This window comes from Barbus barbus (genome assembly GCF_936440315.1).
Source record: "Barbus barbus genome assembly, chromosome: 24".
Taxonomy (NCBI): Eukaryota; Metazoa; Chordata; class Actinopteri; order Cypriniformes; family Cyprinidae; genus Barbus; species Barbus barbus.
The window spans coordinates 19,663,333-19,677,984 of NC_136752.1; the positions used below are offsets into that span (position 1 = coordinate 19,663,333).

Genomic DNA, 14,652 nt, shown 5'->3' on the forward strand with positions numbered 1-14,652 from the left:
GCGGCCAGCAGAGGGATTACGCCGCTCAGAAGAAGCCGCCACCACTCGCGCCCCGGCCCCCGAGATGGGAGCGTGTGCGGCCACCGGACTCCGCCCCTTGCCTGGACCCTTCCCTCCTGAACACTGCCCTCCTTCACAAGCCCCGCAGCACGACGAGGACACCAGATCCCCCTGTTTATTTTGGACACATTTTCCCCCTTTGGACTTTATTTTACCATTTTTGTTTAATAAAAACCTCTCCGAGGCCTGACGCCACACCCACTGTGTCTGTCGTTTGCTCCTCCCGCCACACATGACATTCTTATTTATTGAGATGCACCTGTATATATATATATATATATATATATATATATACACACACACACACATATATATAATCATTCTAAAGTTTGAGGTCAGCAAGTTTTAATTGATTGAAAATGACAGTAAAAGGCATTTATAATGTTACAAAAGACTTGTTTCAAATAAACACTGTTCTTTTCATACAAAGTATTCTGAAAAAAAACTAAAATATTTAACAGAACAACTGTTTTTCACATTGATAATAATAATAAGACATGTTTCTTGCATATTATAATCAGCATATTAGAGTGTCATTTTAAGGATCATGTGACACTGAAGACTGGAGTAATAAATTACATTTAAAAAAATATTAAACTAAAAAATGGTTCTTTTTAAATTGTGATAGTATTTCACAATATAACTGCATTTATACAATAAAGCTCATTCTGATTCTGATTCTGATTTATTGCAATTTTCATCAAGTAAATACAGCCTCGGTGAGCTTAAGAAACTTTAAAAAAAAATGAAAGAAAATCTTATACATCTCAAAATTTTGTACAGTATGTTTACATTATCAAAACCAAGCCACAATGTCAAATTACAGACATCTTTTTTTTTTTTTTTTAGTTTTTATGTGGCTTAAAAAAATTGGGTATTATCGCACTGGCACGATAATAAGCCAAACACAATGTGGAGACACATTACCCTCCTCGCATTCATGCAACTGGTTTTACTGTGTTTTAACGAAAATACAATAACTTTGTCCCTCTAAAACTTTATTTACTTGAAGTTGCTGTTTGACAGTTTTACTTAAAAACAACATAATCTGTGTGTGCGTGTTTAACATCATCCTACAGTGGGGAAAAAAATTATTTGATCCCCTGCTGATTTTGTATGTTTGCCCACTGACAAAGAAATGATCAGTCTATAATTTTGATGGTAGGTTTATTTGAACAGTTAGAGACAGAATAACAACAAAAAAATCCAGAAAAACACATTTCACAAAAGTTATAAATTGATTTATATATTAATGAGTGAAATAAGTATTTGACCCCTTCGCAAAACATGACTTGGTACTTGTTGGCAATCACAGAGGTCAGACATTTCTTGTAGTTGTATTTTCAATGCCCTGGCCCTGACAGAACATGGCCCCGTCCATCGTCCCTTTGATGCGGTGCAGTTGTCCTGTCCCCTTAGTAGAAAAACACCCCCAAAGCATAATGTTTCCACCTCCATTTTTGACGGTGTTCTTGGGGTCATAGGCAGCATTCCTCCTTCTCCAAACACGGCGTTTTGTTGAGTTGAGTTGATGCCAAAAGTTGAGTTGAGTTGATGCCAAAAAGCTCGATTTTGGTCTCATCTGACCACAACACTTTCACCCAGTTCTCCTCTGAATCATTGGCAAACTTCAGACAGGCCTGTACATGTGCTTTCTTGAACATGGGGACTTTGCGGGCGCTGCAGGATTTCAGTCCTTCACGGTATAGTGTGTTACCAATTGTTTTTTGGTCCCAGCTGCCTTGAGATCATTGACAAGATCCTCCTGTGTAGTTCTGGGCTGATTCCTCACCGTTCTCATGATCATTGAAACTCCACGAGGTGAGATTTTGCATGGAGACCCAGACCGAGGGAGATTGACAGTTATTTTGTGTTTCTTCCATTTGCGAATAATCGCACCGACTGTTGTCACCTTCTCACTTGGTGATGGTCTTGTAGCCCATTCCAGCCTTGTGTAGGTCTACAATCTTGTCCCTGACATCCTTGGACAGCTCTTTGGTCTTGGCCATGGTGGAGAGTTTGGAATCTGATTGTTTGATTGCTTCTGTAGACAGGTGTCTTTTATACAGTAACAAGCTGAGATTAGGAGCACTGGGGAGTGAAAAGACACCTGGGAGCCAGAAATCTTGCTTATTGATAGGGGATGAAATACTTATTTCACTCATTAAAATGCAAATCAATTTATAACTTTTTTTAAATGCATTTTTATGAAACGCGTGTTATTCTATCTCTCACTGTACAAATAAGCCTACCATTAAAATTATAGACTGATCATTTCTTTGTCAGTGGGCAAACATACAAAATCAGCAGGGGATCAAATAATTTCCCCCCCGCTGTATCTCATATTACATATTACTTTGTTAAACTTTTATACAATTGATTATCATTCAGATTTTTGTTGGAGGTGCTACCTGCTTGGAAAAAAAGCCCCTGACATATACCATACACCAGTAGATATAACCTATTCATTCTGCAACATTTCTGGAGGGCTGGAAGATTCGAGATACAGTGGTGGGTGGTGAATGTATGTGTGTGAGAGAGAGAGACAGAACTGAGTGGAAAAATAAATTGAAAGAGAGACAGTGTGGGTGGGACAGACAGAGGGGATGGAGGAGGGATGCTACCACAAAATATCTCCTTTCCATCTAGGCACTGGCATACTCAGACCAAATACATACAGACGCTGCCTTTCCTCTGGTTATAGACACTGAATATAAAACAGACAAGAGTCTGTGCCTTGTCCCAGGTGTGTGTGTCTGTCTGTACAGGCTCTGCTTGGTCTGTTGAGCCCCAAACAAACACATACACACTGAGACTCAAAGTGCATACACACAAACATGCACTAATGAATGTGTGACGGAACTCAAAATAACATTTTAGCTAAAAATAAAAGCTTATGAAGCCCAGCCATCTCTCACCTAAAAGAGGACTATCATACAACAAAAACAGTATTTTTAATCGCTGAATTTGTAAAACATACTTGCACTAAGTCTAAATACATCTGCACATATTATTTACAAAATCATTCCAAATTAAAAAGAGCATGTTATATTTCAACTTTTTTAGATATAAGAAAATTGACAGTTACATTAATTTGATCAGACAGATAAATAAGATCAATAAGATTAAGAGAAAGTAAGAGTAAAATAGCTAAAAATAAATAAAACAAACTAATGGTAATTTTATGTTTTATATGGCTGCTTTAACTTTTAACATGATTACATTTTGGAATTTCCCAAACAGATTTTTAAGGTCTAATGTCAAGCAATCATCTTGAATGTAGCTCTATTATTATTTCACAGGATGCTACTAATAGATTATGGTACTACTAACGCAGAGGTCATGGTTTGATTCCCAGGGAATGCAAATACAGAAAAAAAGCACATTTTGAATGCACTTTCAAGTCACTTTGGATAAAAGCATCTGCCATCCAAGTGGTCTTAAAATAGAAGTACAAAAAAATACCATGTTCATGTCAGAAATAACTTGCTGGTGACTGCTGAGAAGTCTTTTCAAAATGACCAACTAATTTCAAGATGTTTATTTTATATACTTTTTTAGTTTGCCTTGTTTCATCAGAATATTTAATATTTCACTTTTTTAGTAATAAACCTCGCTAAATTTATGTAAAAGCATCCACATACAATTTTTTGTCCATTAAAATCAATTTATTCATTATTTTCTAATATATTATTTATATTGCACAATAGAAATATGTTGATTAAAATTAAATATAAACTGAGAAAAGTGCACTAATGTTCTGTCTTCAACCAACCAAATATCAACATTCAAAACAAGTCAAGATGCACTTAAAATTCATTCAAGAAGAAAAGTCTCTATATATAGCCAAATATTCCCATGAACGTAGAGTGAACTAATAGTTTTGACTTTAAGGAGCACAATCTACAAGACGGCTTAGTGTAAGAGATCCCTGTGGTCTTGAGTGTGGGCAACACACTGGGGAGGAAATGGTAATATCAGCTTCCTCTGTAGGATCCCTCCAGGCCCACTATGGAGGACAAGAGGGTTTGTGGCAGCAAAGGCTCTGGGTTAAGGGATCATCTAAGCCTCTTGAGGCTTCATCCTGGATTATTTAAACTGCCTCTTGGAGCTCCATGTGAATAGGTTCTTAGCTTAAGGTTGAGGACCCAGAAAGAGGGGGGAAAAAAACATGAAACACTCACTTCATTTATGAGAAACTGTAGGTGGATGACGGCTGCTCCGGCCTCGTGCTGACAGTAACACTCCACACCGGGTCGGCCAAATCTGAAAGGGTTCTGAGTCAAGGAGAGAATCGGAAAATCAAGGCTAACAAGATCAGGACACTTTTGGGTCAAAGTCTGAACATGGCTCTTATTATTTTATCATAATTTTTTAATTAAAGGCACTGCTCCAGTAAATGCATGTCAGTCATTGTTCACCCTCTGTGGACATACAAGTTAATTACCTCTGCCAATCTCTCTGGCATGGCTGCTAGCAATGAAGTCTGTCAGTCACTGTCAAATCTGCTCTATGAAAGCCAGTAATAAGACACAACAGCTTACTTTATAAACATTATTTTTGTTTTGACAACATTTTCCAATGTCACAGACAGGCTCTCCCTGTCTGAAGAATCTGAAATGACTGTCAAATAGTCAAAGGTCCCTATTTACTAGAACCCAAATAAAGTGTACTAATATACTAATACCACATTCTTACTTGTGGCTAAATATGAAAATATATATTGATAAAAGTATGATATTATATATTTATATAAATAATGTATATAATAGTAATAACAACAACAATAATACACAGCCTAATGTAAAGGATTAGCCCTTATTTTAATTTAGCTTTTAGGGAATCTATTCTTAAGATTCAATATTGATATTTACATGATTAATCGATATTAATCAAAACGTCCAACTTATACCTTGTTAACGATACCTCATTAACGACTTGTCCAGCAAGCATTAAAATCAGTATGTTATCTCTTAACAATTCAGTTTTATTCCCGTGGCCACGATAATAACACAGAATTGATTAGGTAATTTTGAGCATAGGTAACGCAATCGTTGGCAAATAGTTTAAGACTTGAAAATCACACAGCACCAGACAAAGATTCCTTTATAAAATCAAAGTTTATTTTACTATTCTACAATACTACTAAGCTAAATAACACAACACAGAATACATAAACACACAAACGGTGCACACACATTGCAATGAATTGTTTTGATCTGAAGAGAGTTTAATGTTCTAATGCTCGTTTTCAAGAATGCTCTAACTTCAACCTCAAACAGTTTCAAACAGTGTGCGAGCAAGCAGCAAGCAACCACACACCAAAGTTGGGTGTCTGATTTCAATCTGCCCCCTTTTCTGTTTGATCCAATCACAAGTGTTTCTGTAGGGAGGAGCCCTGCCCCACACACTTCAGTTTTCCGTGCGTAAATCCTTTGCTGAATTATTCCATAACATGAAGAGCATATCCTAGCAGATTCCTATAAGTGTTCTAATCATACATTATGATGAGAAAGGTCAATTTTCATCCACACCAAATTATTGCTGACGCAACTAGCTTTCATTCAAAATCAAACACCAAGTATTTTGCATACCCAAAGTACATATATCAGTTTTATCTATTACGCGGTTAAGGCATAGATTAAACGATCCTAAATTCTAAATAATCACACCAAGCATGTGAAACTAAACAATAGTGATCGGGAAAAATTAGACATCAAAAGATTACAACAATATCATAGATTCCAATAACACAGCAAGCTTAATTTAATTTCATGAAATACAACCTGAATATATATTGTAAATATATTGTATATATTGCTTTTGAGTATATTGCTTTAATAGCAGCAACAATTATAATTTGTCCTTTTTGAAATACTTAAAAATTTGAGTCTCTTTGTCTGTTAGGAGTCTCCTTTGGAATGTGAGGAGGAGAGAGAGAGAAGAGTTGTTCGAGGTCATGAGAATATCACGTTTGTGGAGATCTGGAGATTTCCTTAGCTCGGACGTCGGTTGTAAAACCGTCTCTCCTGGTTGATAACATCACTGAATTTATACGTTAATGGTCAGGAGATATCAGGGAGGGTCTGTGCTGGAGCCTTTCCAGATGCCAAGGTCTTCGTCCTGTTTCTGGTTGAATTATGCTTAAATGATAAGAAACAACTGTGAAGTCCTGTTTTAAATACAGATTAAATCCAGATTTTTCTACACATATATCCTTTGTTTTAGGGGTCTCGTGAGACGTTAAGGAGAGCAGAGCAGGATGCTTGGGCGCGGTGCTGGTCGTTAATTAATTTTACGGCCACAGATAGTGAAAAGAGCAAATTTCTCCTGAATGTGCTGTCCTTTTAATAGGTGTGTGTGTGTGTGTGTTCTTTGTTTTTTGTATTATTTTCCAGCCATATCACCCTGTAGCTCAAGACTGGTTGCCCACTGAAGTTAAGCAGGGTTGAGCCTGGTCAGTACCTGGATGGGAGACCTCCTGGGAAAACTAGGTTGCTGCTGAAAGAGGTGTTAGTGAGGCCATTAGGGGTGCTCACCCTGTGGTCTGTGTGGGTCCTAACACCCCAGTATTGTGATGGGGACATTATACTGTAAAACCGTCCTTCAGATGAGACGTTAAACCGAGGTCCTGACTCTCTGTGGTCATTAAAAATCCCAGGATGCCCTTTGAAAAAGAGTAGGGTGTTACCCCGGCATCCTGACCAAATTTGCCCATTGGCCTCTGACTATCATGGCCTCCTAATCATCCCCATACACTGATTGGCTTCATCCCTCTGTCTCCTCTCCACCAATAAGCTGGTGTGTGGTGAGCGTTCTGGCGCAATATGGCTGCCGTCGCATCATCCAGGTGGATGCTGCACATTGGTGGTGGTTGAGGAGATTCCCCCTTTCTATGTAAAGTGCTTTGAGTACCCAGAAAAGCGCTACATAAATGTAACAAATTATTATTATTATTATTATTTGATTGTGAATTCTAAAAAAAAAAGTACTGTTACTTGTTAAAAAAGGAACCATTAACATCATAAATCATTAATAATAAAAACCTGAATCACATAAAGGCATGCATCATGTATAGTCAAGCATCCTCTACTTTCATAAAAGACTGATCGAGTTAATATTAATGACTTCAAAAAAGTTATTTTAATTAAATGACAAATAGTTGGGGAAGACTATATAATTTCTCAGCAGGCTCATTGGACGCCTGGCACGTGGTGTGTGAATGTGTGTCTGTGTGTGCGCTGCAGAGATATAATTTGATGATAACCTCTAATGGGAACTGCACACACTCATATTTCCACAGCACGGAGAGCGAGAAAGAGAAATGAAGGGAGGAGAGAGCAAGATGCGTATGAGTATGCAATCAGGGTGGTGAAAAGAGGGAGGGAAGAACAATTAAAACAGATTAAAAGAGTGATCACTAGAGCAAAAACTTCTGGCACAGAGACAAGATGCAAACAGCAATATACAAGCATGCATAAAAAAAACCTGTAATGGAGTCTTTCACTCAGGAGGATTATGAACGCAGATGCATGTTTAACGTTTGTATTATGAGAGTATTATGAGAGAATGTGAATTATTAATATCATATGTTTAAATAATAAATATAAACAGTAGATTTTATAATTAATATACTGGAATGTCACTTTTTTAGCTGCATTTTATAGTTGCACTGAGTGCAGACAGAGCAGCCTTCATTCATCACCTAGAGGAAGCCAGCACAGTAATTCAGTGGCTCATCCCGTCTATCCATCACAGGCACTTTGAAGTGACAGGGATGGAAGATACCGGAGGAAATTGTGCATGTCGATAAGGACACGCCTTGAATCCTCATACATCCTCCAATCACCTGTAGCCATCCGCTTTGTACTGAGGAAACACACACAGTGGTCGGCTGATATGGTGAGGGACAGGGGCAATCGGTATGGGTCAAACAATAAAGAAAAAAGACATACAAAATACTAATGAGAGAGATCATCCCTGCATAAATGGCAGCACAGATCTGAAAAAATCCCAAAACTCCCTGACATCACAAACATGTTGACAAGAGGGTAAAGCAGTAGAGAAAGCATGAAAGGGAATGTTGGGATGAGAAAAACACTGCTGACTCTATGCCCACATGCAATAAAGTCCATTGGGCTGTTCATGGCTGTAAAGAAATCACCCATTAAATCTTTTCACAAACAGCAATGAGCAGCCTAAGATGTTTCCATCCATTACTAGACAGTAACCATGCATTTAATGTATTAATTATGGCTCTGTTCCAAAACCTAGTAAGCTGTCTAGAGGCAGCATTTTAAGGCATCGTAGACACAAAAGCAGTTCCACTGACTAGATTATACCAACTTCTAAAAACTTCTCTTTGACCAAATGCAAAAGGCTTGACATATTGGTATATTTTATAACGCTTAGCAAAAAGGGCAGATGAGGTTAGATAAACATTGATTAGAAACTTATTTTTCACTTGATACTAAAAAGTATTGATTAAATCAATTCAGGGTCATTAAAAATTTATCTCTTTATATTTATCTTGCCAACATGCTAACCTCAAAATCTATTAAAATCAATTGTGAAACGAGCCTCATTTTTCATTTCTGTAAGAATGCTATCTTAGAAGGCAGCTTAGTAGGTTTTGGAACAGAGCTAATGTCTGTTTGGCTATATCAAAGACATTAAGTCAGTCAAAAGTAGGCTAAAGGAGAGACAGAGAAAAAAGCAGGAAGAAAAAGAAAGCTGCCTACGGGGTCAATAGTGACGTTTATTCTGTTCTGACGTAAGGAGTGTCCAGTCAAGCTTTACCCTAAGAGAGACAAGAGTACACACCATCACATGAATATGCACATAGAGATCTAACATGTTACAGTGAGCTCCAGGGATGATACCAACTGCGTGTGAAACACAAGCATACTCTCTCTTTCTCTCCCAAACTCCTGGGAATGATTAATTTGTCTAATACCCTTTCTAAATAAATAAACTCCAGAGGCACCTTTGATTTATTGGGAACCCAAACAATTAAAGTTGCAAGCACTGTGGCTGTCGCTGCAACAAACTGCCTTCACCTTGAGCATGCTTCAGTGCATATTCGCTCTCAAACAAGCCACTCTGCAGATATACTTGACACGCAGCGTGCTCTATTAAAACATCCTATACTCAGCACCACTGTAATCAGCTAAACGATGATTCGTTTTAATACACTTACTAATGTTTCACTGTTTTTCCAGCGCAGCCCTGTCTTGGGAAATTTGCATACGGGGACTTTTCTCCACAATCTTGGCTTCCTTCCATGTTATATCTTAGCAGCTTTTATGTGTTGACTCAAGCATGATAGCTTGCGCTTTACAGCCATGATTTTCACATAACATTTCAACACTGCTGAAAAAGATGCACACTGTGTGGCAAAAATAAACTGACCAAGGGACCAACACAACTGTAAATCGCACATTCTTGTGTCTATGCAAACGACAATCAGACAGAACGTTAGATAGAATGACAACAGATTGACAGACACATAAATGGACAGACAGATGAAAGACAGAACTACAGACATACGGACTGATAGACATAAACCAACATACAGAGAGACAGACACATACGACAGACAGGTAGCTATTTTTGTTTATGTGATCATCTCATGAAGAAACATTTAAACAGTAAAAAGTATACAGGACTCACAAATGAAAGAAAGTGCTGTGTGCATCATTAAAAGCCTCTCTCCCTGTAGGTGGGTGTGATTGATTCCTGAAGATTGGCCAGAGAGTATTAATGACCCTGTTCTTCAAGCTAAATTTAGATCTAGTGTTCACCACTCACAGAGGATGATGTAGACCCTCTAAAACACACACACACACAAACACACAAATACAAGAGCTAAGAAGCTGCAAAGGCAAGAGAACAGCGAAGAGAGGGAAAGGGTAAATGAAAAGCTAGTAGATTATTTTGTTGTCAGAGGCCAAAAGAGAAAATATATAGTGCAAATCAGAAGCAGGGCACTCTTTAAACTTTCTTAAGGGCTTTCCAAAATTTTAAAGGAAAAGCATCTTAGTTGTTTACCAAGTCTCTATCATTTTTTTTTTCAACAAATCATATTAAGTACCATTTGCAAGGATAATGACCCAATTCAAATCTCAAACCTAGGTTATACAGCTTGCTATAGGACATTGATACAGCTCAAAGTGCTTCATCTCATTCATATGAGTCTGTAAAATGTATTTTGACTGTATCTCTCCTATCAAATGTGCTTTGTGTTTAAGATGAATAGATGAAAACATAATCGATGTCTGAAAGAGAGAGAAGCACATTGGGTATTGTGAATGAAACAGGATATTTCTACCCATGGGGAGCAACAAAAGACACTCTAAACATCAAATCACTCAACATGTAAACATTCGGTGAGACTGTGAACTGCTTATGATGCTGTGTCTGATACCCTATGAGAAGTCTCAAATTCACACAAAACATTATGGCTGTTGAATAAATGTTGTGATACAAGGTGTCCTATTAAAATGCGTCGCCCCATGAGGGAAGACTAGACTAGCGACCGCAATGCATTAGTCCAGAACACTTCTGTAAGGTTTTCAAAGAAAAGGCAGAAATGAAACATACATAAGCTCATTTGCACTTAATGTAAGGAGGAGTGGAAAGAGGATTATAAGTAGAGGATATTGAGATGTGCTAATATATTACACACCTCAAATGTCCTCCACTGTTCAGTATGTGTTATGCAGTACATTAAAGCTAAAAAAGGAGTTAAATATTTTAAAAACTACTTTAAATAATAAAACTAGTCAATGGTAATATTCAAAATTCCATAATTTCATGTGTGTGTGTGTGTGTGTGTATTTAAAGTTACTAAAGTAAATTTTTAAAGCTAAATAATTTAAAATGAAGCCATTTTATCTGGGTTTTTGAATTCATCTTAACTACAGCACAAATTAGGCTAATACTACCTTTAAAAAACAGTAATGAACAGCGGCCTGAAATGAATGACCCGATTTACTCGAATGAATCAGATTTTCTAACTCTACTCTAGAGATAATAATTTAAGAGAATATGGACGCTCAACAGTAAAGCTGCCTACACAAAATGGCATTTAAAAACACCACTACTTGTTGGAAAAAGCAACTGGTTACTAGAAAAAACAGTCATGCTACTAAAAATGTGGTTAGAAGTGTTGCTTGGGTAAGATTCTCCCCAACACTGAAATGTCCACACAGACAAAAGCTCATGATTTTTGGCAGGACGATCTACTCTGACTTCAACAAGGTCATGGCGCAATGCATCTCAATAAAGATGGGTAATATTTAGCTTTTAATTTAACAAATGGAGAGCCAGCTCCCACTGAGAGACTTTACTATGCGTTTCCCCCTGTGTTTCCTTCTAACGCTACAACAAAATCAACTGCTATTTCACTATCTTATCTGTCCAAGGACACCATATAGCACACACACAGTTAAGAATTCCAACACTGGAGCAATTCCCAGGGCATAGTGCCGATAAGCCAGCGATTAAATGGATGGAAAAGAAGGAGGGGGGGAAAAGAAGAGAAGGTGAGTACGAAAGACAGAGGGAGAGACAAATGAGGAGATGGAAGAGATAGATGGAAACAGTGTTGGAGGGAGTGGGTAAATGAGAGGGAGAAAGAGGGAAGAGAATAAATGAAGAAACGATAATGGTAGAAGCAGGTATAAGAACAGAATGTCCTTAAGTGTTGGAAGGGAAAAACATTCTGTTCCAGCCACTGAGGATTTAAGCGAGCTTTGAATTTGCCTCTTTGTTTTTCAAATTTGGCATAGAAGAAAATGATTAGCCGCTCTTAAATTAGCAATAACAACATGTGAATAAATTGAAGGGTTGTCTTTGGGCAGCAGGCCAAGTTAATCCAACCAACTCCATCCGTTAGTGAAAACAGGAAATTAAAACAAAGTATGAATGTGAATAAAAAAAATACAAGCATTGAAACGTGAAAGTGAAAGAGCAAGACAGAGAAAGAGAGAGAAAAAAGAAGTCATGTCACTTTTGAGTGCTTACAAATTGTTGCTGACCCCTCTCAACGAGCCCGAGGGTGAATCAAAAGCCAGAACATTAGCGAGCTTGTGCACTGACCCATAATACCTCAGCCTCTTCCAGATTCTAGAGAATTCCATCAAGGACAAAGCTTCTGTGTGAAGCCAGCAGCACTACTCAGCTCATGCCCATGAGTCAGCATGCTGCCTGGACAAGAAACATCCTTCAACACAATCTAAGAAATGCCAACTTGCTGCACTATCTGTTCTTTCCTTTATCCTGTTCTCGTCCCTCTGAACTACTAATATTCATTTTGGTTTATATTAAAGGGATAAATTACAATTCAGTCATTCTTTACTCACCCTCATGTCATTCTGATCCTGTATGACTAACTTTCTTGTGTGCAATAAAAAGGAGATGCTTAGCAGAATGTCTATGCTGCTCTGTTCCATATAATTAAAGTGGATGGGGACCAAAGTCTATTAAGCTCCAAAAAGGACAACAAAAGCATCACTAAACAACTTGCATGCACTACATTCCGAATCTAAGCCATCTGATAGTTTGTTTGAGGAACAGACTGAAAATAAACATACGATTCACTGAAAATCTTGCTTGACAGCAGTGATCACCATTCAGTTTCATTATATTGATAAAAACAACTTTCACATTGTCATAAACACCTTTTTTGAGTTACCCAGTGGAAAAAAAAAATTGTACTGGTTTGGAATCTCTTGATGGTGAGCAAAAGATTTCATTAATGGGTTGAACTCTTCATTTAAGCTTTAAAAGAAAAAAGACAAACTAAATAAAAAAACACAACCAGCCGTCCTGCTGTAAAAAATCTGCCGATAAACTGCTGGTTGTCGGTTAAATTGTGTCAAGCATACACCATCTTTTTCTTTTTTTTTTTGCATTTTTATAATCTCCTCCAGCTGTGATCTTTTCAACTGCACCCCATTAGCAACAAAATAAACCAGAAAGAGAAAACAAAATGAGTTTTATGCTTCTGGAAAAGAACAGTTCGACACAGCCAAAGGCTGCATGAATCCAACAATCCTCCCCTGAGATCTACTACGTCTTGCCTGCAGCAGACAGGGGTTAAGTGCGTATTTCAAGGACATGACTGTATCGCTCCCAGATATGAAATGTGTCCCAGTGGGACAGGAATATTTCCACGGTTAAACGGTTGTTTTTAGCACCGAACACCTCCAAAAACACACGCTCAGACTCAATGCCACCTGATGATACCCTTGCACACCACTTATATGGCATTTCAGCCAACGCAAATTACCGTGAGTGAGAGTCTCCCAGTTGTCTTGACCTTTACTGCACTCGTCCTCCTGCCATATCGCATTAGACGGCGTGTCTGCATCAGAGCGTACGTGGGGCGGAACATATGGACACCGCTGTGTATAATAATATTACCATCTCCATCAGTCCACACCGGCAGTCCTCTAACACCTCATACGCACACCACATGAAGGACTAACGGAGATGGATGAGATGAGGATGGGAAAATGAGAAGAGGAGTAACACTATGCAATTTATATACGTAGCAGACAAAGACAGATAGGGAAGAAGACACTGATTAGTTTAGTTTTAAGACGATTCTAACTGGTCTTAAACTTTCACTTTCAAACTTTCAAATTCTACAATCTACCTCATCTATGTAAGCCAGCTAGGTAACATTAAAGAGGTCATGAACTGCCTTTGTTTTTTATTTTGTACTGTTCTCTGAGATCCACTTATAATGTTATTAGGATTTTTACATCAAAAAACATCAGAACGCTCTGTTTGAATAGGCATGGAGGATTATAGACTTGGAAGTAAATGCCAATCGCTATGATTGGCTAATAGTTGTATATGTTTGACAGTGTATATTCCTCATAGATAGATGCTGCTGTGATTCAGGTACAAAAACTCAATACATATCAAACGATCTGAGCTCTAGTAATGCAAGTACCGCCTTCAAAATAAAGGAGTCAGTCGTCATTTGGTAAAGTCATTGCATCACTGCAGCTGGTGTTCAAAGCTCTGTTTTACATAGAAAACCTTTGCAAACAATGCTATTTGAGCATAGGAAACAACATTTATGAGATTCAAAATGTGTTATTTAAATGTGAACGTGGCTTTCAGTTTTTGAGATTTCAGTATTTCCCTATTTAAAAACACAAGTTGGTCTTGCATGCCCGAAATAGCTGTTAGGCATCCTAAATATGGCCGTCAAGTGAACTGCCTTTCCCTGAAAGGGACTTTGTATCTAGTAGACACATTTCTTAGATTTCTCAACAATAAGGATTTTTTTCTGCTGCAGTAATTTTACTGGCTTTCAAAAGCATGAGTACCAAAGAATAATCAAACTATTTGTTCAAAAGATGTTTTGAAAAGAAAACAAGCTCCAAATGATAAAACTAACATATCACTCTATAAAGGGGAAAGGGAAGTGGTGTGTGGCCAAGTATGGTGACCCATACTCGGAATTTGTGCTCTGCATTTAACCCATCCAAGTGTACACACAGTAGTGAACATACACCCGGAGCAGTGGGCAGCCAATGCTGCGGTGCCCGGGGAGCAGTTGGAGGTTCGGTG

The 14,652-nt window shown here is 38.0% G+C and overlaps 1 protein-coding gene across 2 annotated transcripts in view; it reads right to left on the bottom strand.

Moving 5' to 3' along the window:
• The window catches only part of stxbp5a (syntaxin binding protein 5a (tomosyn)), an 88,821-nt gene that overhangs the window by 52,799 nt on the left and 21,370 nt on the right, over positions 1–14,652 (bottom strand). For both annotated transcript variants that reach the window (XM_079375445.1, XM_079375444.1), the window contains exon 3: positions 4,245–4,326. In XM_079375445.1, coding sequence (XP_079231571.1) covers positions 4,245–4,326 — 82 coding nt within the window. The remainder of the gene's footprint in view (positions 1–4,244; positions 4,327–14,652) is intronic.